The sequence below is a fragment of the Oncorhynchus keta genome, chromosome 12, assembly GCF_023373465.1.
Source record: "Oncorhynchus keta strain PuntledgeMale-10-30-2019 chromosome 12, Oket_V2, whole genome shotgun sequence".
NCBI classification, from domain to species: Eukaryota; Metazoa; Chordata; class Actinopteri; order Salmoniformes; family Salmonidae; genus Oncorhynchus; species Oncorhynchus keta.
This window is the reverse complement of record NC_068432.1, coordinates 657,501-682,604: the sequence shown is the minus strand read 5'-3', so window position 1 is coordinate 682,604 and position 25,104 is coordinate 657,501. Positions and strand designations below refer to the sequence as shown.

General features: G+C 47.6%; 1 protein-coding gene across 7 annotated transcripts in view; it reads left to right on the top strand.

Moving 5' to 3' along the window:
* Positions 1–25,104, top strand: part of LOC118370391 (actin-binding LIM protein 3-like) — a 141,089-nt gene that overhangs the window by 62,141 nt on the left and 53,844 nt on the right. For all 7 annotated transcript variants that reach the window (XM_052457576.1, XM_052457570.1, XM_052457573.1 and 4 more), the window contains exons 3-4: positions 9,424–9,607; positions 19,152–19,264. In XM_052457576.1, the coding sequence (XP_052313536.1) occupies positions 9,424–9,607; positions 19,152–19,264 (297 nt within the window). The remainder of the gene's footprint in view (positions 1–9,423; positions 9,608–19,151; positions 19,265–25,104) is intronic.

Here is a 25,104-nt window from a genome sequence, read left to right as displayed (position 1 = left end):
GTAGAAATGACTGCTCCTAGATCAGCATTAGATTCCCCCTGGTCAGCTATCTGTTATCTGTTGGTGATGTAATGCCTTAGGAAGAGAGCCCTGGCTGTAGAGTACCATTCTTATGGGTGTTTTATTAACCAATTATGAGCCTGGCCAGCTGCTGAGATAGCCAGTCAGAGTGAGTCAGAGCCATGAAACACATTACATGAGGCACACACAGCTTTAAACAGCGGGAAATTGTGCGTATGGACTCAAAACAAACACACCCCTGGCACCCGTATGCTCAAACACACACACGTGTGCGCACACACACACACACACACACACACACACACACACACACACACACACACACACACACACACACACACACACACACACACACACACACACACACACAGACAGATTTACTCATTGTCATTTCAGGGTTGGCCTCTTCAGATGTTTGCTACATGTGTAATCAACCCATAATGTGGCAGTGTTTGCTTTACTCTGTGTGTGTTTGCATACAGATGCCCAATCCACGTAACAGGAGACCAAGCCAACTTGGCCATCTCTTTAATAGACGTAAATTTGCATGCTAGCTCTTAGTTAAAATGTGTACCTTGGCATCATTTCTGGTTTCCGCCGGTGCTTTAAGTATCAAACAACCACTTGCCGTCCTTTCTGCCTCGATTCCTCCTCTGATGTGAGCAGTGCTTTGTTGACTGGCCATCTCCTGGCTGTGGAACGGAAGACCAGGCTAAGCGTGGGCTCTGATCCCAGCCCAGGCTAAACAACTCTCTCTCTCACTCTCTCAGAGGACGGCAACTGCTCCTTATCTGGCCCAGGCTAGGCGATCCTGCCTGCCTCCTGCCTCTGCCTGCTTCTACCGCCACAAAGAGCTGGCGGAGGAGGAGGAAGCGATAAAACCTAATTGCGTGCCTTGCGATTACCAGGGGATGGGAGGGGAGGAGAGGATGAGGGCATAGAATTTTAATTGTGTCTGTTGGCTGTTGATAAATACATACCCCCCCCCCCCATCCGGTCCTGGCTGAACTGGCATCAGACTGTAGGAGTAGCAGCAAGTGTGGCACAGCTGGGAGCAGCATGCTGTGGTGTAGTGCTGTGTGGTGTGGTGGCCGCTGATTCCTCATGCACAACACAGCCAGTCTTTATTTACGGCCGAGCTGAATTATTCATTGGGCAAGATAGAGAGGGTAAACTGTAGGGCACGCAGATGCCACCGCTAGCCTTTCAAAAGCTTTTTCTCTGGCAGTGAATGGGCTGTGGTAAGCAGTGATTTGTCTCGCTGGCTGGCTGGCATGGTCTCCGGCTCTGCTGCTGAAAGGCAACATGTGCACCAGGTGGGTCAGTGAGACAAAGAGGTGTGTTACAATAGAAGAATAGTGTAGCTAACTGTACTACTGCTGATGCTCTACAGATGATGGTAACAGTGGATCCTCCGATTGTGAATCTCAGTCCTGCAAATTTAGCACATGCATTGCGATTCTTCAGGTTTAACTGAATCATTTACACACTTATAACTTTTGTTTTCATGGTTGGTGTGCTATATTTGGTGCCTTATTGCTTCATTCAAAGTTCCCCAATGTGGGGAGTAGAAGTGGTACCCATGACACACATACTACTGACGTATGAAAGTTCAACTGAGCCCAGGGGCGGTGGTTAAATTGCTCTTCCACTACCTCATCTGTAGCTGTGACACACTCACACAGCATGGTGCTGTGGGAGGCTGTCTCCCCGGCTGGCAGCATGTGCAGCTAGGTGCCCCAAGGGGCCGTGTGTGTCTTGTCCTTGCTGCAGCGTTCTGTAGCCCGCCGGTGTTATTGGAGACGCAGGGCACAGGATCATGTTTCACTCCTCCCTGAGGGGCAGCTGCTAGATAGGATCAGATATTCAAATGCTTTATTCAAATTCTCATGCCATTCATTACAGCCAGGTGACCAAGTGATACAAGTCAGTGTTCGACATCCATCCGTGTCTGAGGACGTCGGGAGATTATGTGGAAACTGGACCACTAGGGGCGACAGTGAGCGCTGTTACCTTCAAGTAGGTTTTAGTTTGGCTAGGAAGTTGTGGATGGGCATAAGCATCTGCCTCTGATTCCATAGGTTGCAAATTTAAATCCAGCGATAGAAAATCGTTTTTTGAGATTTTTGTTTTAAGCCTATCCCAAACCTTAACAGTTACCTTAAACCATTCGGAGTTAATGTCTAACGTTAAGATTTTCAGAGATAATGCTTAAATTGAAGCCTAACCTTAAACAATTGGAGTTCATGCCTAAACTTAACCTTAAACACTTTGAAATTTGACTTGAGAAACAACTTCAAAATTTGACGTTTGAAAACATGGATAAACGTCTAATTCTGTTGTAAGACTGTGAGAGCTGGTTGGTTCCTTCAGCAAGAATTGTGTCAGGCATCATTTACCCGTCATTCTCCATTTGAAATCATATTGGCTGACAGTTGGCTGTCCTATCTATGCTTAGAGAGATAGTGCCTCTGTCTCTTTGTCCCCGTCTCATAATCAAATCAAATCAAATTGTATTTGTCACATACACATGGTTAGCAGATGTTAATGCGAGTGTAGCGAAATGCTTGTGCGTCTAGTTCCGACAATGCAGTAATAACCAACAAGTAATCTAACTAACAATTCCAAAACTACTGTCTTATACACAGTGTAAGGGGATAAAGAATATGTACATAAAGATATATGAATGAGTGATGGTACAGAGCAGCATAGGCAAGATACAGTAGATCAGGGGTGTCAAAGTCAAATGGACGGAGGGCCAAATAAAAATTTAGCTACAAGCCGAGGGCCGGACTGTTCGAATGTTCATTGAAAATGTTTAAATGACGCATATAGTCTAGTGAACCTAATTGAACCTACTGAAAACCTAACAAATATATTCCAATATGATCAGATAAATAAAGCAATATTTTCTTATGGCTCTGTCAGTAATCTTTAATTTTCAACAGACACAAAAGACAAATTTCCTTTATATAAAAATCCCCATAACATGAACATTAAATGAAAGAAACCGGTATTCAAGGCACCATCAGTAGCCTATATTTTCTATTTTAGCAAAAGTGGGCTAAATTTACTTCAAAGAAAAAAACAATAATAGCAATTTTCTATCATCCACTCAACTGAAATATTTTTTAAATATAATTGGATTGAAATACAATAAAATAAAGTGCAAAAATCTATTAATCAAAAACAACACTTTGTTTAAGGAGAAGTAACATGCAGTGAAAACAAATATTAAACTTTAACTTTTAAACTTGAACTGAGTAAAAACTCTAAATATGTGATTGCACAGTAATGTTCACTTGTTTGAGGTTGAGGGTGATACTTGGTGGTGTCCCATCTTTTCCACAAGTTCATCAATGTTCGGGGGGTAAGGCTCTGAGCTGAGGAAATCCTCAGAATTGAGTGGAGGTGTTCAGCAGTAAGTCGACTTCTGTGTGATGTTTTGTTCAAGTTCATCAAAGAAAACAGTTGTTCACACAGGTATGTGCTGCCAAACATAGACAACGTTTGAGCAGCCTGGATGCGCAGCTGGGGCATTGTGTCGGGAGGAAACGGGCGAACTCCGCAGCACCCACTGCCGCATATTTTGCCCTCAGTGCATCATTGCATTGGAGGTCAATCAACTCCATTTGGAGGTTTGGTGGTGAGCTTTCCACGTCAACAGCAAATGGGTTACCGAGCAGTTCCAACCTGCTTTTGTGCTTCAAAGTCAGCAAATCGGCGTCGAAAGTCAGCGGCAAGCATACCTATTTTATCAGCCAACTGTGCGCTCGGGAACGCACTGGTCTCTCTTTCATGGTCTGGCAGCTGGGAAAGTGGCTCAAATTTTCTTTCCGCATCTGCGTCTCCCACAGAGTCAGTTTGGTTTTAAATGCCTTCACTGTACTGTACATATCAGAGATGACACGATCCCGACCCTGCAGCTGCAAGTTCATTGCATTCAGATGACTTAATGTCACACAGAAAAGCCATTTCACACAGAAACATTTCGTCTCGGAGTTGTGTTGTGTCTTTCCCTTTGCTGTCCAAGAACAGACAAATCTCCTCACGAAGCTCGAAACATCTTTGAAGAACCTTTCCCTGGCTTAGCCATCGCACCTCTGTGTGATAAGGCAAATCACCATGCTCCGTTTCTAACTCCGTCAGAAATGCCTTGAACTGGCGGTGATTCAAACCTTTGGCTCTGATAAAGTTAACTGTGCGCGTGATGATGCTCATTACATGCTCCATTTTCAAGGCTTTACCGCACAACGCTTCCTGGTGTATGATACAATGATAAGCTGTCAGCTCACCTGTCGCGTTTTCCTCTTGCATCTTTTCCCGTATCTTCGCCACCAGTCCGCTCCTGTGTCCACACATCGCAGGTGCTCCGTCGGTTGTCAAACCCACGAGTTTTTCCCAAGACAGCTCCATCTCATTTACACATCTTGACTCCTCTTCATACAAATCATGCCCCGTAGTTGTGCCATGCATAGGACGTAAAGCCAAAAACTCCTCTGTCACGCTTAGGCTGGAGTCCACTCCGCGGATGAAAATTGACAACTGGGCAATGTCAGAAATGTCGGTGCTCTCATCCACAGCCAAGGAATATGCAATGAAATCTTTTCCCTTTTTCACAAGCTGCTCTTTTAGATTGATGGACAACTGGTCTACTCTCTCGGCAATGGTGTTTCTGCTCAGACTCACATTTAAAAAGAGTTGCCTTTTTTCTGGGCAAACTTCGTCACAAACTTTAATCATGCAGTTTTTGATGAAATCCCCTCCGTAAATTTTCGGGCTGATTTAGCGATCTCTTCTGCCAAAATAAAACTGGCCTTGACAGCAGCCTGGCCTTGTGATTTGGCTTTTTTGAACAGAGCCTGTCGAGATTTGAGGCCTCGTTTTAATTCCTCTGCCTTTTGTAGCCTTTGTTCCATGTCCATATTCTTGTTTTTGTCCGCGTGTTTCGTTTCATAATGTCGTCTCAGATTATACTCTTTCAGTACCGCCACACTTTCTCCACACAGAAGACACACAGGTTTTCCAGCTACCTCCGTGAACAAATACTCCGACTCCCACCTTGTTTGAAACCCCGGTTCTCAGTGTCCACCTTCCGTTTTGCCATTTTTGATGGGTATCTGAAAGTTAATTTTACTGTGATGCTGACAACTGCTGTGCCAATAAATATTGAAATGAAGCAGCCTACTGCTCGGTGCGTCACCGTTGCATTGTGGGAAATGTAGTATTGGTGCGTGTAAAAAGATCTGCGGGCTGCCGGCTTGCTGCGGTCTGCGGGCCGGTTCTAATAATAAATCAAAGATAAAAAACCTTCTCGCGGGCCGGATGTGGCCCCGGGCCTTGACTCTGACATATGTGCAGTAGATGGTATCGAGTACAGTATATACATATGAGATGAGTATGTAAACAAAGTGGCATAGTTAAAGTGGCTAGTGATACATGTATTACATAAGGATGCAGTCGATGATATAGAGTACAGTATATACGTATGCATATGAGATGAATAATGTAGGGTATGTAACATTATATTAGGTAGCATTGTTTAAAGTGGCTAGTGATATATTTTACATCATTTCCCATCAATTCCCATTATTAAAGTGGCTGGAGTTGAGTCAGTGTCAGTGTGTTGGCAACAGCCACTCAATGTTAGTGGTGGCTGTTTAACAGTCTGATGGCCTTGAGATAGAAGCTGTTTTTCAGTCTCTCGGTCCCAGCTTTGATGCACCTGTACTGACCTCGCCTTCTGGATGATAGCGGGGTGAACAGGCAGTGGCTCGGGTGGTTGTTGGCCTTGATGATCTTTATGGCCTTCCTGTAACATCGGGTGGTGTAGGTGTCCTGGAGGGCAGGTAGTTTGCAGGGATCAACAAAATTAAGTCGTGGTCAGCTTTTCCTAAAGGAGGGCGGGGCAGGGCCTTATTTGCGTCGTGGAAGTTCGAGTAACAATGATCCAAGGTTTTTCCAGCCCTGGTTGCGCAATCGATATGCTGATACAATTTAGGGAGTCTTGTTTTCAGATTAGCCTTGTTAAAATCCCCAGCTACAATGAATGCAGCCTCAGGATGTATGGATTCCAGTTTGCAAAGAGTCCAATAAAGTTAGTTCAGAGCCATCGATGTGTCTGCTTGGGGGGTGAATATATACGGCTGTGATTATAATCGAAGAGAATTCTCTTGGTAGATAATGCGGTCGACATTTGATTGTGAGGAATTCTAAATCAGGTGAACAGAAGGATTTGAGTTCCTGTATGTTCCTTTGATCACACCACGTCTCGTTAGCCATAAGGCATACGCCCCCGCCCCTCTTCTTACCAGAAAGATGTTTGTTTCTGTCGGCGCGATGTGTGGAGAAACCCGCTGGCTGCACCGCCTCCGATAGCGTCTCTCCAGTGAGCCATGTTTCCGTGAAGCAAAGAACGTTACTGTCTCTGATGTCCCTCTGGAATGCTACCCTTGCTCGGATTTCATCAACCTTGTTGTCAAGAGACTGGACATTGGCGAGAAGAATGCTAGGGAGTGGTGCACGATGTGCCCGTCTCCGGAGTCTGACCAGAAGACCACCTCGTTTCCCTCTTTTACGGAGTCGTTTTTTTTGGGGGTCGACGGCTGGGATCCATTCCGTTGTCCTGGTTGAAAGGCAGAACACAGGATCCGCGTCGCGAAAATCATATTCTTGGTCGTACTGATGGTGAGTTGACGCTGATCTTATATTCAGTAGTTCTTCTCGACTGTATGTAATGAAACCTAAGATGACCTGGGGTACTAATGTAAGAAATGGGTTAGGAACGCGAAGCGAGGCGGCCATCTCTGTCGGCGCTGCATCTCTTAGGAGTCAATAGGAGCCTGATGGTTTAGTGGAGCTACTGCCAGACTATTTTACAGAAAGAGGAATTATTTGAATCATTACATTGACACAATTTGGTTATTTCAATTATCCACTACTTATTGTAAACGAGAATGTGCACGTTGCCGTTCATTGAGCAGCCTTTGAAGTATCATGCATCTGATGGGGCCACGTCAGCAGACTGCCATTTAGCTGGAACGGGCGGTTGGTTCTTGGAGTCGGAACCTGTCAGGATGTTGCTCCATCTTTTCCCGCTGTCCAGTGAAGGGGTTCAGTAGCTCTCCGCCCTGGTCATGATCTCTATGACCTCCAGGTCAGCATCAGACAGCTGCCGGATGGTGATGCTTATGATGGAGTGGTTTGTGTATTTTTGTGTTCCGACCTCCTGGAGAGAGAGAGGGAGAGGAGAGCGAGAGGGGAGAGAGAGAAAAAGATAAGTAACTTGGACTCAACAAGATTTGAGAAAACTAATGTAGTGTCTTAGCTCTAATATCAAAATATGTAGGCTACTTATTCTACCAGCTGTCACAGCCTCGAGTCAGAATTAGACGTTCATCCAAGTTTTTCAAATGTAACATTTCAAAGTTTTTCCAAACGTCAAAAGTGTTTAAGGTAAAGGTCAGGCATTAACTCCAAATTCTTAATATTAGTCATTAACCTGTTAGTGATCCCTTCGCGCGCCAATCCCTTTAGCGGGATCGATTTCACAACATCCAGAGCACCAAATTCAAACTACAGAAATATCAATATTCAAGATTCACGAAAATATAAGTGTAATACATCAAAATAACGCTGAACTTCTTGTTAATCCTGCTGCATTGTCAGCTTTCAAAAAGGCTTTACGGTGAAAGCAGACCATGCGATTATCTGAGGACAGCGCCCCACATACAAACACAGGCAGGTGGCGACACAAAAATCAGAAATAACGATATAATAAATGCCTTACCTTTGAAGATCTTCTTCTGTTAGCACTCCAAAATGTCCCAAAAACATCACAAATAGTCATTTTGTTTGATAATGTCCTTCTTTATATCCCCAAAATGTCTATTTATTTGGTTTTTGATTCAGAAATACACCGGTTCCAACTCACCCAACATGACTACAAAGTATCTAATAAGTTACTTGTAAACTTGGTCCAAACATTTCAAATAACGTTCCTAATCCAACCTCAGGTATCCTAAAACGTAAATAATCTATAAAATTTAAGACGGGATAAACTGTTTCCGACACCAGATAAAAAAAACATGATGCGCATTCCAGTTCATGTGCACCAAACAGTCCACATGGAGTGACACTTAAAAAGAACAGCCATACTTCTTAATTTCCTAAAAGAATAACATTAACCAATTTCTAAAGACTGTTGACATCTAGTGGATGCAATAGGAACTGCAACCAGGTTCCTTTTAAATAAAGCTTCCCATAGAAAACCATTGGGAAATACTATGACCTCAATTTTTTTCCCCTGGATGATTTGTCCTCGGGGTTTCGCCTGCCAAATCAGTTCTGTTATACTCACAGACATTATTTTAACAGTTTTCGAAACTTTAGAGTGTTTTCTATCCAGGTCTACCAATTATAGAATCATATGCATATCCTAGCTTCTGGGCCTGAGTAACAGGCAGTTTTCCTTGGGCATGCTTTTCATCCGGACGTGAAAATACTGCCCCCTATCCATAAAAAGTTTTAACTCTGAATGTTTAAGGTTTGGGATAGGCTTAAAACTAAAATATCAAAAACAACTTTCTATTGCTGATTTTGAACTTGCAGGCTTTACGATCAGAGGCAGATGCTTACACCTATCCCCCATTCTCATCCACAACGCCAAGCAAAACCGAAACCTACTTGAAGATACCAGCACACTCTGTTGCTCATAGTGGCCCGTTTCCACGTCATCTCCCTACATCCTGAGACATGGATGGACGTCGAATACTCGCTTGTATCTCGGGTGACCTGGCTGACTTATTTGTACAACAAACCTTGGATCCCAGTGTGTTAACTCCGACTGATTCTCGGCTGTACCACACTGTCATCCGCGGAGACCACCCGCCTGGAATGCAGATAGATGGCCGGAGCGTTTGCAACCATGTCAGGTTCGTCATGTCTCGCTCCGATGGAACTTTAATGTTCTTAGTGTGTTCGTTAAATTACAATTCAGATAGCACAGAGAAAACAAGATGCCCATTTTTGTGTCATATGCCTACCCGTGCTAAATAGGTTTTTCAGAATGGCTTAGAACACGTCTCAAACAATCACAATGCTTGTTTTGAGAAACCCGTTGTAGAACAAGTTGTTTATCAGGCACTGTAGTGTACAATTGCATGAGGATCACTGCTTGTCCAAACATGTTGTGTGCTCATGCTATTTGCAATGGAGGCTATTAGCCCAGTTTACTCTGTACTGTTGGAAATTTGTACTTAGTGTTTACCAGGCTTTTGATTACCGATTAAATGTGCATTTTGCACTTCCTTTTTCCTCTATTGTGTATATACAGCCTGCTCAATCTTTTAACCATTTTTGTCTTTGTTAACATCTCACGTCTGTGTCTCTGTGTGTCTCCAGTGTGTGGCTGTGACCTGGCTCGTTCAGGTTTCTTCCAGAAGGGAGGAGAGTACATCTGTTCAGAGGACTACCAGCGCCTCTACGGTACCAAGTGTGACAGCTGTGGAGACTTCATCACAGGGGAGGTGGTCTCGGCACTGGGGCGTACCTACCACCCCAAGTGTTTTGTCTGCAGCATGTGCAGGTAGATACCGTGCGGAAACACACCCACACACACAAACTCAGCAAAAAAAGAAATGTCCTCTCACTGTTAACTGCGTTTATTTTCAGAAAACTTAACATGTGTAAATATTTGTATGAACATAACAAGATTCAACAACTGAGACATAAACTGAACAAGTTCTACAGACAAAAAACTAACAGAAATGGAATAATGTGTCCCTGAACAAAGGGGGGGGGGTTTGAAATCAAAAATAACAGTCAGTTTCTGGTGTGGCCACCAGCTGCATTAAGTACTGCAGTGCATCTCCTCTTCATGGACTGCACCAGATTTGCCAGATTTGCCAGATCTTGCTGTGAGATGTTACCCCACTCCACCAAGGCACTTGCAAGTTTCAAGACATTTCTGGGGGCAATGACCCTAGCCCTCACCCTCCGATCAGACAGGTCCCAGACGTGCTCAATGGGATTGAGATCTGGGCTCTTCGCTGGCCATGGCAGAACACTGACATTCCTGTCTTGCAGGAAATCACGTACAGAATGAGCAGTATGGCTGGCGGAATTGTCATGCTGGAGGGTCATGTCAGGATGAGCCTGCAGGAAGGGTACCACATGAGGGAGGAGGATCTTCCCTGGAACCCACAGCGTTGGGATTGCCTGCAATGACAACAAGCTCAGTCCGATGATGCTGTGACACACCGCCCCAGACCATGACTGACCCTCCACCTCCAAATCGATCCCGTTCCAGAGTACAGGCCTCGTATAACGCTCATTCCTTTGACGATAAACGCAAATCCGACCATCAACCCTGGTGAGACAAAACCGCAACTCGTCAGTGAAGAGCACTTTTTGCCAGTCCTGTCTGATCCAGCGACGGTGGGTTTGTGCCCATAGGCAACGTTGTTGCCGGTGATGTCTGGTGAGGACCTGCCTTACAACAGGCCTGCAAGCCCTCAGTTCAGCCTCTCTCAGCCTATTGCGGACAGTTTGAGCACTGATGGAGGGATTGTGCGTTCCTGGTGTAACTCGGGCAGTTGTTGCTGCCATCGTTTACCTGTCCCGCAGGTGTAATGTTCGGATGTACCAATCCTGTGCTGATGTTGTTACACGTGGTCTGCCACTGCAAGGACGATCAGCTGTCTGTCCTGTCTCCCTGTATCACTGTCTTAGGCTTTTCACAGTACGGACATAGCAATTTATTGCCCTGACCAAATCTACAGTACTCATGCCTCCTTGCAGCATGCCTAAGGCATGTTCACGCAGGTGAGCAGGGACCCTGGGCATCTTTTCTTGTGTTCTTCAGAGTCAGTAGAAAGACCTATTTAGTGTCCTAAGTTGTCATAACTGTGACCTTAATTGCCTACTGTCTGTAAGCCGTTAGTGTCTTAACCTCTTGAGTGTAGGGGGCAGTTTTTTGATGTTTGGATGAAAAACGTACCCAAATGAAACTGCCTATTTCTCAGACCCAGAATCTAGAATATGCATATAATTGTCAGATTAGGATAGAAAACACTCTAGTTTCCAAAACTGTCAAAATATTGTCTGTGAGTATAACATAACTGATATTGCAGGCGAACACCTGAGGAAAATCCTAAGAGGAAGTGCCTTCTATTTTGAAAGTTCCATGTACCATTGCATGGCTTCCCTCCATTTAAAGGGATATCAACCAGATTCCTTTCCCTATGGCTTCCACATGGTCTGAACAGTCTTTAGACATAGTTTCAGTCTTTTATTCTGAAAAATGAGCGAGAAAGATCTCATCGCGTCAGTGGATGACAGGGTGCCAGCAGAGTTTTGCATGAGCGAGCAGCTTGGAGTAGACATTTTCTCTCTCTCCTATTGAAAAAGCTACGGTTCGGTAGAAATATTATCGATTATGTATTGTAAAAACAACCTGAGGATTGATTATAAAAAAATATTTACATGTTTCTACGAACTTTACGGATACTATTTGGAATTTTCGTCTACCCCGTCGTGACCGCTCGAGCCTGTGGATTTCTGAACATAACGTGCCAACCAAATGGAGGTATTTTGGATCTAAAAATTATCTTTATGGAACAAAAGGAACATTCATTGTCTAACTGGGAGTCTCGTGAGTGTAAACATCCGAAGATCATCAAAGGTAAACGATGCATTTTATTGCTTTTCTGACTTTCGTGACCAATCTACTTTGCTGCTAGCTGTTTCGAATGTTTTGTCTGCTGAGATGTCCTTACATGAACGCTTGTTTTGCTTTCGCCGAAAAGCTTTTTTGAAATGTGACACGCCAGGTGGATTAACAACAAGCTAAGCTGTGTTTTGCTATATTGCTATATTTATTTCATGAAAATTGTATATTTTTAGTCATTTAATTTGAATTTGGCGCTCTGCAATTCAGCGGATGTTGACGAAAATGATCCCGCTAAAGGGATGGGTGCGCCAAGAACTAACAACCGTTCCACAGGTGCATGTTCATTAATTGTTTATGGTTCACAAGCATGGGAAACCGTGTTTAAACACTTTACAATGAAGATCTGTGAAGTTATTTGGACTTTTACAAATTATCATTGAAAGACAGGGTCCTGAAAAAGGGACGTTTCTTTTTTTGCTGAGTTTATGTAGAGTATATCCACCACATTGATCATTGCTGGCCCTTCGATGCACATCATGGATCATGGTTGATTAAATTATTGAGTTTACCATGGAGGCAATGAGTGGAGGAAAGTAGTGAATCATTTGTTTTATTGGGGATGCTGGCATATAATCAGTGCTGAATAAAATTGATAAAGAAGAGAAATCAGCATAATCAGAGAACAACAAAGAAATTATCAGATGTTTCATCAGATCTTCCAATACAGGGAACAGTTCAGTGAGGAGGGACGTGTTCTTTAGAGGAGAGAAAGGGACATGCAGCCTCTTGTTTCTGCTTGTCATGCTGGGAATCTAAGACCTCAGGGGTATTACAATGTCAAAAGCCCTCTCTCTGATTGTGTGGTTCACTGTCATTGTTTCAGAGTCTTTAGAGGGTTTTTGACGACTTTGTGGTTTCTTCTATATTGGTCTGCTGGTTGAGATGACTCTGGATATTTAGTAGCAGGAGGATGTTAGTGAGGCCAGACACACACTGCAGCAGCATGGGCCAGAGAGAGAGAGGCCGTTCAGGCATACGGTAGTAGAAATATGTGCACAGTATGTACAGTCGTGGCCAAAAGTTTATTATTTTCCACAAAGTTTGCTGCTTCAGTGTCTTTAGATATGTTTGTCAGATGTTACTATGGAATACTGAAGTATAATTACAAGCATTTCATGAGTGTCAAAGGCTTTTACTGACAATTACATGAAGTTGATGCAAAGAGTCAATATTTGCAAAGTGTTGACCATTATTTTTCAAGACCTCTGCAATCCGCCCTGGCATGCTGTCAATTGACTTCTGGGCCACATCCTGACTAATGGTTGCCCATTCAATGCTTGGAGTTTGTCAGAATTTGTGGGTTTTGTTTGTCCACCCGCATCTTGAGGATTGACCACAAGTTCTGAATGGGATTAAGGTCTGGGGAGTTTCCTGGCCATGGACCCAAAATATCGATGTTTTGTTCCCCGAGCCACTTAGTTATCACTTTTGCCTTACGGCAAGGTGCTCCATCATGCTGGAAAAGGCATTGTTCATCACCAAACTGTTCCTGGATGGTTGGGAGAAGTTGCTCTCGGAGGATGTGTTGGTAACATTCTTTCATGGCTGTGTTCTAAGGCAAAAGTGTGAGTGACCCCACTCCCTTGGCTGAGAAGCAACCCAACACATGAATGGTGTCAGGATGCTTTACTGTTGGCATGACACGGGACTGATGGTAGCGCTCACCTTGTCTTCTCCGGACAAGCGTTTTTCCGGATGCCCCAAACAACCGGAAAGGGAATTCATCAGAGAAAATGACTTTACCCCGGTCCTCAGCAGTCCAATCCCTGTACCGTTTGCAGAATATCATTCTGTCCCTGTCTCTGTCGTGTCTCTCTCTGATCTAGACTCTCTGTGTGGTGTGCCAAGGCAGACCTGGGTCTGGTTGGTTGGTGTAGGTGGCATGCTGTGTTGTACTATGGAATGCCCAGGTGGTCTGGGCAGGCAGGGGGTCACACACGGTGGCAGGAGGCCATAGCAGGTGGCACCAGGGCTGGGGTGGGTTTTAGAGTCTGACCCACAGTAACCTCCCCACCTAGGGCCCTGATAGGCTGAGTGCACTACTGCTTACATGGCTGTGCGTGTATGTCCCATGGTGCACAGATGTGTGTATGTTAATGAATGTGTTTTGCAATGTTTACAATTTGTAGTTCAATGCTATTACATGCTGACATGACACTGAATGGTGTTATGAGATGTAATTTGGGCACATGCTTGACAGTGATATGCATGGTGATAGGGAATATACCACTGTCAGTTGGCTAGTGAACCAGTAAATGATATTGAATGATGTTACTGAGTAGTCCATGTTTAAGGGTCATGAATCTTTACAAAAAATTGCCCTAATAGCTCTGCCTGCCCTGCTAGAGATGCTGACTCTTAGCTTTCGGTGGCGGCAGCGGAGCTGGCATTCCGCTCATGCAGTCAGCAGTCACTACACGTAAAACACTCATCATCAACCACAGATCATCCCCACTTCTCCCAAACCTCACTGTGCAGGGTGTAGGATGCGTTGTTTACGCAAGTACATTGGACAGTATTGTCTGTCGTTCATAGCACACTGCATCGTCCTCAGCATGTTTGAAACAGCGTCTGCATCCCAAATGGGCCCTGGTCACAAGTAGTGCACTATCTAGGGAATAGGACACCATTTGGGACGAACCCGGTATGTTTGTTTCAGTGTGCAGCATGAAGATCACCTCTGCTGGCCCAGTTTAGCTGCTGTGGCCAAGCGGGTGTGACGCATATTCCCCTGCATGCCTGGCTGCCGTGTGGCTGGATACAGGATCTATCCAATGGCCCATCATGACTCCAGGGAGGGTGGATATCTCTGTGAGCCTCCCTGTCACCGGATATTACCACTGAAGCCCACAGGGCCACCCTGTCAGCACACAACACACCAAAGAGATGGTGTGTGTGTGTGTGTGTGTGTGTGTGTGTGTGTGTGTGTGTGTGTGTGTGTGTGTGTGTGTGTGTGTGTGTGTGTGTGTGTGTGTGTGTGTGTGTGTGTGTGTGTGTGTGTGTGTGTGTGTGTGTGTGTGTGTGTGTGTGTGTGTGTGTAATGAATGCAGAGCAGAGGTTGGGATTTGCCTTTTGAGTTGTAGCCCTAAATACCCATCCTGTCTGCTTTAGTATCTCCATGTGTCTTTTCTCTGTTTTGTTAAGAATAATTTGTCTTGGCGCCCTTCTTTGCAGGTTGTCTAAATAGCGATATTGTTTATATAGGCTAGTTGTGTCACTGTCTCACAACCTATTCAAATAGCGATATTGTTTATATAGGCTAGTTGTGTCACTGTCTCACAACCTATTTCATTTACATAAATCTTCAATTTAGGTTGCTACGTTTTGAACAGGCCTACATTTGAAAGAGTTTGTCATACCTTTTCACGGTGATAGAGAAATGTGCAAATGGACGTTTTTTAAAATATTATTTATATAAAACATTTTTTATTAAAACATTTTCCCTCCAATTTCCTGATATCAAAATGGTAGTTACAGTCTTGTCCCATCGCTGAAACTCAACGTACAGACTCGTGAAAGACAAAGATCGAGAGCCATGCGTCCTCCCGAAACACGATCCTGCTAAGCCGCACTGCTTCATGACACACTGCTCGCTTAACCCAGAAGCCATCCTCACCAATGTGTCAGAGGAAGCACCGTACGTACACCTGGTGACCAAATTCAGTGTGCATGCACCTGGACTGCCACAAGGAGTCGCTGGAGAGGAATGGGACAAGGACATCCCGGCCGGTCAAACAATCCCCTATCCCGGACAAGGCTGCGACATAGTTTGGGATCGGAACCGGGTCTGTAGTGATGCCTCAAGCACTGCGATGCAGTGCCTTAGACCACTGCACCTCTCGGGAGGCCCTTTATTTCTCATATTAAAGATTATACATACAAACAGGTAGATAAGATCCCCTACCGCATCAACCCCACCCCAACCCCCATGCTTCAACAGAGCCCCACCCTAACCCCCCAACAGAGCCCCACCAACCCCCCATTCTTCATCAGAGCCCCACCCCAACCCCCCACTCTCCAACAAAGCCCCACCCAAACCCCCCATGCTTCAACATAGCCCTAACCCAACCCCCATGATTCAACTGACCCCCCAACCCCCATGCTTCAACAAAGCCCCACCCCAACCCTGCATGCTCCAACAGAGCCCCAACCCCCATGCTTCAACAGAGCCCCAACCCCCCATGCTTCAAATGAGCCCCAACCCCTCATGATTCAAAAAAAAAATCCCACCCCAAACCCCCATGCTCCAACAGAGTCCCAACCCCCATTCTTCAACAAAGCCCCACCCCAACCCCATTCTTCAACAGAGCCCCACCCCATCCCCCATGCTCTAACAGAGCCCCACCCCAACCCCCATGCTTCAACAGAGCCCACACCCCATCCCCCATGCTCTAACAGAGCCCCACCCCAACCCCCCATGCTTCAACAGAGCCCCACCCCAACCCCCCATGCTCCAACAGAGCCCCACCTCAACCCCCCATGCTTCAACAGAGCCCCATCCCCCATCCCCCATGCTTCAACAGAGCCCCACCCCATCCCATCATGCTTCAACAGAGCCCCACCCCATCCCCCATGCTTCAACAGAGCCCCAACCATCCCCCCATGCTTCAACAGAGCCCCACCCCATCCCCCATGCTCTAACAGAGCTCCACCCCACCCCCCCATTCTTCAACAGAGCCCCACCCCATCCCCCCATGCTTCAACAGAGCCCCACCCCATCCCCCCATGCTTCAACAGAGCCCCACCCCATCCCCCCATGCTCTAACAGAGCTCCACCCCAACCCCCATGCTTCAACAGAGCCCCACCCCATCCCCCCATGCTTCAACAGAGCCCCACCCTAACCCCCAACAGAGCCCCACCAACCCCCCATTCTTCATCAGAGCCCCACCCCAACCCCCCACTCTCCAACAAAGCCCCACCCAAACCCCCATGCTTCAACATAGCCCTAACCCAACCCCCATGATTCAACTGACCCCCCACCCCCCATGCTTCAACAAAGCCCCACCCCAACCCTGCATGCTCCAACAGAGCCCCAACCCCCCATGCTTCAACAGAGCCCCAACCCCCATGCTTCAAATGAGCCCCAACCCCTCATGATTTAAAAAAATCCCACCCCAAACCCCCATGCTCCAACAGAGTCCCAACCCCCATTCTTCAACAAAGCCCCACCCCAACCCCCATTCTTCAACAGAGCCCCACCCCATCCCCCCATGCTCTAACAGAGCCCCACCCCAACCCCCCATGCTTCAACAAAGCCCCACCCCATCTCCCCATACTCTAACAGAGCCCCACCCCAACCCCCCATGCTCCAACAGAGCCCCACCCCAACCCCCCATGCTCCAAAAGAGCGCCACCTCAACCCCCATGCTTCAACAGAGCCCCACCCCATCCCCCCATGCTTCAACAGAGCCCCACCCCATCCCATCATGCTTCAACAGAGCCCCACCCCATCCCCCATGCTTCAACAGAGCCCCACCCCATCCCCCCATGCTTCAACAGAGCCCCACCCCATCCCCCCATGCTCTAACAGAGCTCCACCGCAACCCCCCATTCTTCAACAGAGCCCCACCCCATCCCCCCATGCTTCAACAGAGCCCCACCCCATCCCCCATGCTCTAACAGAGCTCCACCCCAACCCCCCATGCTTCAACAGAGCCCCACCCCAAACCCCCATGCTTCAACAGAGCCCCACCCCATCCCCCTGCTCTAACAGAGCCCCACCCCAACCCCCATGCTCTAACAGAGCCCCACCCCAACCCCCCATGCTTCAACAGAGCCCCACCCCATCCCCCCATGCTTCAACAGAGCCCCACCCCATCCCCCCATGCTCTAACAGAGCTCCACCCCAACCCCCCATTCTTCAACAGAGCCCCACCCCATCCCCCATGCTTCAACAGAGCCCCACCCCATCCCCCCATGCTCTAACAGAGCTCCACCCCAACCCCCATGCTTCAACAGAGCCCCACCCCAACCCCCATGCTTCAACAGAGCCCCACCCCATCCCCCTGCTCTAAAAGAGCCCCACCCCAACCCCCATGCTCTAACAGAGCCCCACCCCAACCCCCATGCTTCAACAGAGCCCCACCCCATCCCCGCATGCTCTAACAGAGCCCCACCCCATCCCCCATGCTCTAACAGAGCTCCACCCCAACCCCCATGCTTCAACAGAGCCCCATCCCCCCCATCCCCCATGCTCTAACAGAGCCCCACCCCATCCCCCATGCTCTAACAGAGCCCCACCCCATCCCCCCATGCTTCAACAGAGCCCCAACCCATCCCCCCATGCTTCAACAGAGCCCCACCCCAACCCCCATGCTTCAACAGAGCCCCACCCCATCCCCCCATGCTCTAACAGAGCCCCAACCCCCCATGCTTCAACAGAGCCCCACCCCATCCCCCCATGCTCCAACAGAGCCCCACCCCATCCCCCCCTGCTCTAACAGAGCCCCACCCCATCCCCCATGCTCTAACAGAGCCCCACACTAATACCAGAAAAAGAAACAAACAAACATAAAGTAAAGAAAATACAAGTGCAGTTATGAGTTATGAAATTATCTGGGTCCATGCCTTCTAGAAAGGATAAGAAAGTTTGGCAGATTATCATATTTAATTGCAGATCCTCTAACGGAATAATGTATTTTCTCTGCTTTTAAATGTTGCATGACTTACTTTATCCACTGGCTAAAGATGTTTGTTTTGATGAATATTTTGGAAAGGGGCTTCATCCTCGCTCTTTCATGTGCGAGCGTGTCTGTGTGTGTGTGTCTCCATGGAGAGTGACCTTCTAATCAGTATGAATGCGATTAGAACGGAGGTCTTGCCTTTGATGCCTTTTCTCTCTCATGCGCTACTAAAGAGAATCACATTGCCCTCCTTGACCAAATGAAGCGCCCTCTGCTCAAAGGTTTTTTTTTTTTTTTTAGAAACCTTTCTAAACATTACAGAATCCCAAATGCATGCGGGAATAATCACGTCTAATCTTCTTCAGTCACATCAAAGCATCATTAGTCTCAGTGCTCAGCTCTTCAGTGTTGGCTAGTTAGTTAGTGATACATTAGCGAACACTTCCAGAATGGCTGTATAGAACGGTACCACTGCTGGGCTGTCGTCGTCTCTGCACTGTCCTCCGGCAGGACCCTGGATTTCACTGTCATTGTTGAACAAAAGCAAATATGGCTCCCCCTGTAAAGGACACAAGCCTACTGCAGGATTTTCTCATGGATTTATTTTGAGTGTTTTTTTAAAGGAAGAATTTACTAAATATATTATAATTGGACCACCAAAACAAGTACATTGTGAAAAATTACCAAACACAAAATGTGCAGTTGTGTGATACTGTATGATGTTACAGGTTCAGCAGAATGCATGTCTGATGTCTTCTTTTGTCTTGTCTCCCAGAAAGCCTTTCCCTATCGGAGATAGGGTGACCTTCTGTGGGAAGAAGTGTGTCTGTCAGCAGTGCTCTCGTTCGCTGGTCAGCAGCGAGCCGGTCAAGATCCACGGACCCAGCCGTAAGTCTCCATATCAGAATAACCTTCTCATAACACAGGGCCCTCAGCTGGACTTAACACGTTCAGTGTCATACAGCACAGCAATGGTCCCATAGGACAAGGCTCCAGCACACCGCACCTCTCAGTGGAATCACTATATCCATGATGATGACCTCATGCATTTCTGATGCAATAGTAGCATCTGTAGATGAATCTGCGACAAAAGCACATACAGGAGATGCAAAGACCAGATCTCAACATACAGTGGGACCCCCCCACCAGATCTCAACATACAGTAGGACCCCCCCCCACCAGATCTCAACATACAGTAGGACCCCCCCACCAGATCTCAACATACAGTAGGACCCCCCCCACCAGATCTCAACATACAGTAGGACCCCCCAACCCCAGATCTCAACATACAGTAGGACACCCCCACCCCCCACCAGATCTCAGAACATACAGTAGGACCCCCCACCAGATCTCAACATACAGTAGGACCCCCACACCAGATCTCAACATACAGTAGGACCCCCCCCAGATCTCAACATACAGTAGGACCCCCCCACCAGATCTCAACATACAGTAGGATCCCCCCCCACCAGATCTCAACATACAGTAGGACCCCCCACCAGATCTCAACATACAGTAGGACCCCCCCACCAGATCTCAACATATAGTAGAACCCCCCCACCAGATCTCAACATACAGTATAACCCCCACCAGATCTCAACATACAGTAGAACCCCCCCCCCACCAGATCTCAACATACAGTAGGACCCCCCACCAGATCTCAACATACAGTAGGCCACCCCCCACCAGATCTCAACATATAGTAGAACCCCCCACCAGATCTCAACATACAGTAGAACCCCCACCAGATCTCAACATACAGTAGAACCCCCCACCAGATCTCAACATACAGTAGAACCCCCCCACCAGATCTCAACATACAGTAGGACCCCCACCAGATCTCAACATATAGTAGAACCCCCCCACCAGATCTCAACATACAGTAGGACCCCCCACCAGATCTCAACATACAGTAGGACCCCCCACCAGATCTCAACATACAGTAGAACCCCCACCAGATCTCAACATACAGTAGGACCCCCACCAGATCTCAACATACAGTAGGACCCCCCCACCAGATCTCAACATACAGTAGGACCCCCACCAGATCTCAACATACAGTAGAACCCCCACCAGATCTCAACATACAGTAGAACCCCCCCACCAGATCTCAACATACAGTAGGACCCCCCACCAGATCTCAACATACAGTAGGACCCCCACCAGATCTCAACATACAGTAGGACCCCCACCAGATCTCAACATACAGTAGAACCCCCCACCAGATCTCAACACACAGTAGGACCCCCCACCAGATCTCAACATACAGTAGAACCCCCACCAGATCTCAACATACAGTAGAACCCCCCCACCAGATCTCAACATACAGTAGGACCCCCACCAGATCTCAACATACAGTAGGACCCCCCCACCAGATCTCAACATACAGTAGAACCCCCACCAGATCTCAACATACAGTAGAACAGTAGAACCCCCACCAGATCTCAACATACAGTAGAACCCCCACCAGATCTCAACATACAGTAGGACCCCCCACCAGATCTCAACATACAGTAGAACCCCCCACCAGATCTCAACATACAGTAGAACCCCCACCAGATCTCAACATACAGTAGAACCCCCCACCAGATCTCAACATACAGTAGAACCCCCCCACCAGATCTCAACATACAGTAGAACCCCCCCACCAGATCTCAACATACAGTAGGACCCCCCACCAGATCTCAACATATAGTAGAACCCCCCCACCAGATCTCAACATACAGTAGAACCCCCACCAGATCTCAACATACAGTAGGACCCCACCCAGACTCAGATCTCAACATACAGTAGAACCCCCACCAGATCTCAACATACAGTAGGACACCCCCACCAGATCTCAACATACAGTAGGACCCCCCACCAGATCTCAACATACAGTAGGACCCCCCCACCAGATCTCAACATACAGTAGAACCCCCCACCAGATCTCAACATACAGTAGCACCCCCACCAGATCTCAACATACAGTAGAATCTCAGATCTCAAGATCTCAACATACAGTAGGCCACCCCCCACCAGATCTCAACATACAGTAGACCCCCCCACCAGATCTCAACATATAGTAGAACCCCCCCACCAGATCTCAACATACAGTAGAACCCCCCCACCAGATCTCAACATACAGTAGGACCCCCCCACCAGATCTCAACATATAGTAGAACCCCCCCACCAGATCAACATACAGTAGGACCCCCCACCAGATCTCAACATACAGTAGGACCCCCCCACCAGATCTCAACATACAGTAGGACCCCCCACCAGATCTCAACATACAGTAGAACCCCCCACCAGATCTCAACATACAGTAGGACCCCCCCACCAGATCTCAACATACAGTAGGACCCCCCACCAGATCTCAACATACAGTAGACCCCCCCCCCCCACCAGATCTCAACATACAGTAGGACCCCCCACCAGATCTCAACATACAGTAGAACCCCCCCCACCAGATCTCAACATACAGTAGGACCCCCCACCAGATCTCAACATACAGTAGAACCCCCCCACCAGATCTCAACATACAGTAGGACCCCCCCACCAGATCTCAACATACAGTAGAACCCCCACCAGATCTCAACATACAGTAGGACCCCCCACCAGATCTCAACATACAGTAGGACCCCCACCAGATCTCAACATACAGTAGGACCCCCCACCAGATCTCAACATACAGTAGGACCCCCACCAGATCTCAACATACAGTAGGACCCCCCACCAGATCTCAACATACAGTAGGACCCCCCACCAGATCTCAACATACAGTAGGACCCCCCACCAGATCTCAACATACAGTAGAACCCCCCACCAGATCTCAACATACAGTAGGACCCCCACCAGGTCTCAACATACAGTAGGACCCCCACCAGATCTCAACATACAGTAGAACCCCCCCACCAGATCTCAACATACAGTAGGACCCCCCACCAGATCTCAACATACAGTAGAACCCCCCACCAGATCTCAACATACAGTAGGACCCCCCACCAGATCTCAACATACAGTAGGACCCCCCCACCAGATCTCAACATACAGTAGGACCCCCCACCAGATCTCAACATACAGTAGGACCCCCACCAGATCTCAACATACAGTAGGACCCCCCAACCAGATCTCAACATACAGTAGGACCCCCCCACCAGATCTCAACATACAGTAGAACCCCCCACCAGATCTCAACATACAGTAGGACCCCCCCACCAGATCTCAACATACAGTAGGACCCCCCACCAGATCTCAACATACAGTAGGACCCCCCACCAGATCTCAACATACAGTAGGACCCCCCACCAGATCTCAACATACAGTAGGACCCCCCCACCAGATCTCAACATACAGTAGGACCCCCCACCAGATCTCAACATACAGTAGGACCCCCCCACCAGATCTCAACATACAGTAGAACCCCCCCACCAGATCTCAACATACAGTAGGACCCCCCACCAGATCTCAACATACAGTAGGACCCCCCACCAGATCTCAACATACAGTAGGACCCCCCACACCAGATCTCAACATACAGTAGGAACCCCCCACACCGGATCTCAACATACAGTAGGACCCCCCACCCATCATATAACCAGTGCATACGGTTGTTAATCATGTTAATGCACTACTACAGTCCCATTAAATCTTCATTGAGTTGTGAGTAGAGATGTCATGATGTACATCGGACACCTGGTTAAGTACATGGAGTGCAGAGGGGGGTACAGTATCAGTAACACACTACAGGGCTGAGCGGGTGACGGGCTTGATATCACATCAATCAATAATATCTCTCATCTGCAAATGACTGATATCAATCTACCTGGCAACAGACACATGCTTTGATTAGGCTCCAGTTAAATAAAGGTTAAATAAAAAAATAAATTACCTAAATGAATGGGAGCTTTGATTACGAAACAACTTCCCTGCTCGGCATCTGATGCCTTTTGTTTTAATGGCTATCTATAAGAGATGAATAAATGAAATTGTCACACAATATCCCACGGTGATGACCTAAAATAGATGATAATGTCTGCCTTAGTTTGACTGGCAATATAAGGTATTTGAACTGAGTCTCCCAGGATCCAGGCGGACTGGTACAGTGCCTACCTGCCCTGAGGGAGTGGTGTTGTGTTGGCCACCTTGCCCTGTCCAGATGGCTGCCCTGTCCATGTGTCACCAGGTGGAAATACGGCCCGCCTGTCCAGCAAAGCCATTTCCCTTTGGTTATTAAGTGGAAGATCCGGTTTTATCTGAGAACAGCCAGAGTGTTAAACGCTCAGTATGGGTGTGGATGTGCCAGGCAGAGTAGCCCTGACAAACAGCACTGAGACAGAGTGTTAAACGCTCAGTATGGGTGTGGATGTGCCAGGCAGAGTAGCCCTGACAAACAGCACTGAGACAGAGTGTTAAAACGCTCAGTATGGGTGTGGATGTGCCAGGCAGAGTAGCCCTGACAAACAGCACTGAGACAGAGTGTTAAACGCTCAGTATGGGTGTGGATGTGCCAGGCAGAGTAGCCCTGACAAACAGCACTGAGACAGAGTGTTAAACGCTCAGTATGGGTGTGGATGTGCCAGGCAGAGTGTAGCCCTGACAAACAGCACTGAGACAGAGTGTTAAACGCTCAGTATGGGTGTGGATGTGCCAGACAGAGTAGCCCTGACAAACAGCACTGAGACAGAGTGTTAAACGCTCAGTATGGGTGTGGATGTGCCAGACAGAGTAGCCCTGACAAACAGCACTGAGACAGAGTGTTAAACGCTCAGTATGGGTGTGGATGTGCCAGGCAGAGTAGCCCTGACAAACAGCACTGAGACAGAGTGTTAAACGCTCAGTATGGGTGTGGATGTGCCAGGCAGAGTAGCCCTGACAAACAGCACTGAGACAGAGTGTTAAAACGCTCAGTATGGGTGTGGATGTGCCAGGCAGAGTAGCCCTGACAAACAGCACTGAGACAGAGTGTTAAACGCTCAGTATGGGTGTGGATGTGCCAGGCAGAGTAGCCCTGACAAACAGCACTGAGACAGAGTGTTAAACGCTCAGTATGGGTGTGGATGTGCCAGGCAGAGTAGCCCTGACAAACAGCACTGAGACAGAGTGTTAAAACGCTCAGTATGGGTGTGGATGTGCCAGGCAGAGTAGCCCTGACAAACAGCACTGAGACAGAGTGTTAAAACGCTCAGTATGGGTGTGGATGTGCCAGGCAGAGTAGCCCTGACAAACAGCACTGAGACAGAGTGTTAAAACGCTCAGTATGGGTGTGGATGTGCCAGGCAGAGTAGCCTTGACAAACAGCACTGAGACAGAGTGTTAAACGCTCAGTATGGGTGTGGATGTGCCAGGCAGAGTAGCCCTGACAAACAGTACTGAGACAGAGTGTTAAACGTTCAGTATGGGTGTGGATGTGCCAGACAGAGTAGCCCTGACAAACAGCACTGAGCCAGAGTGTTAAACGCTCAGTATGGGTGTGGATGTGCCAGGCAGAGTAGCCCTGACAAACAGCACTGAGCCAGAGTGTTAAACGCTCAGTATGGGTGTGGATGTGCCAGACAGAGTAGCCCTGACAAACAGCACTGAGACAGAGTGTTAAACACTCAGTATGGGTGTGGATGTGCCAGGCAGAGTAGCCCTGACAAACAGCACTGAGACAGAGTGTTAAACGCTCAGTATGGGTGTGGATGTGCCAGACAGAGTAGCCCTGACAAACAGCACTGAGCCAGAGTGTTAAACGCTCAGTATGG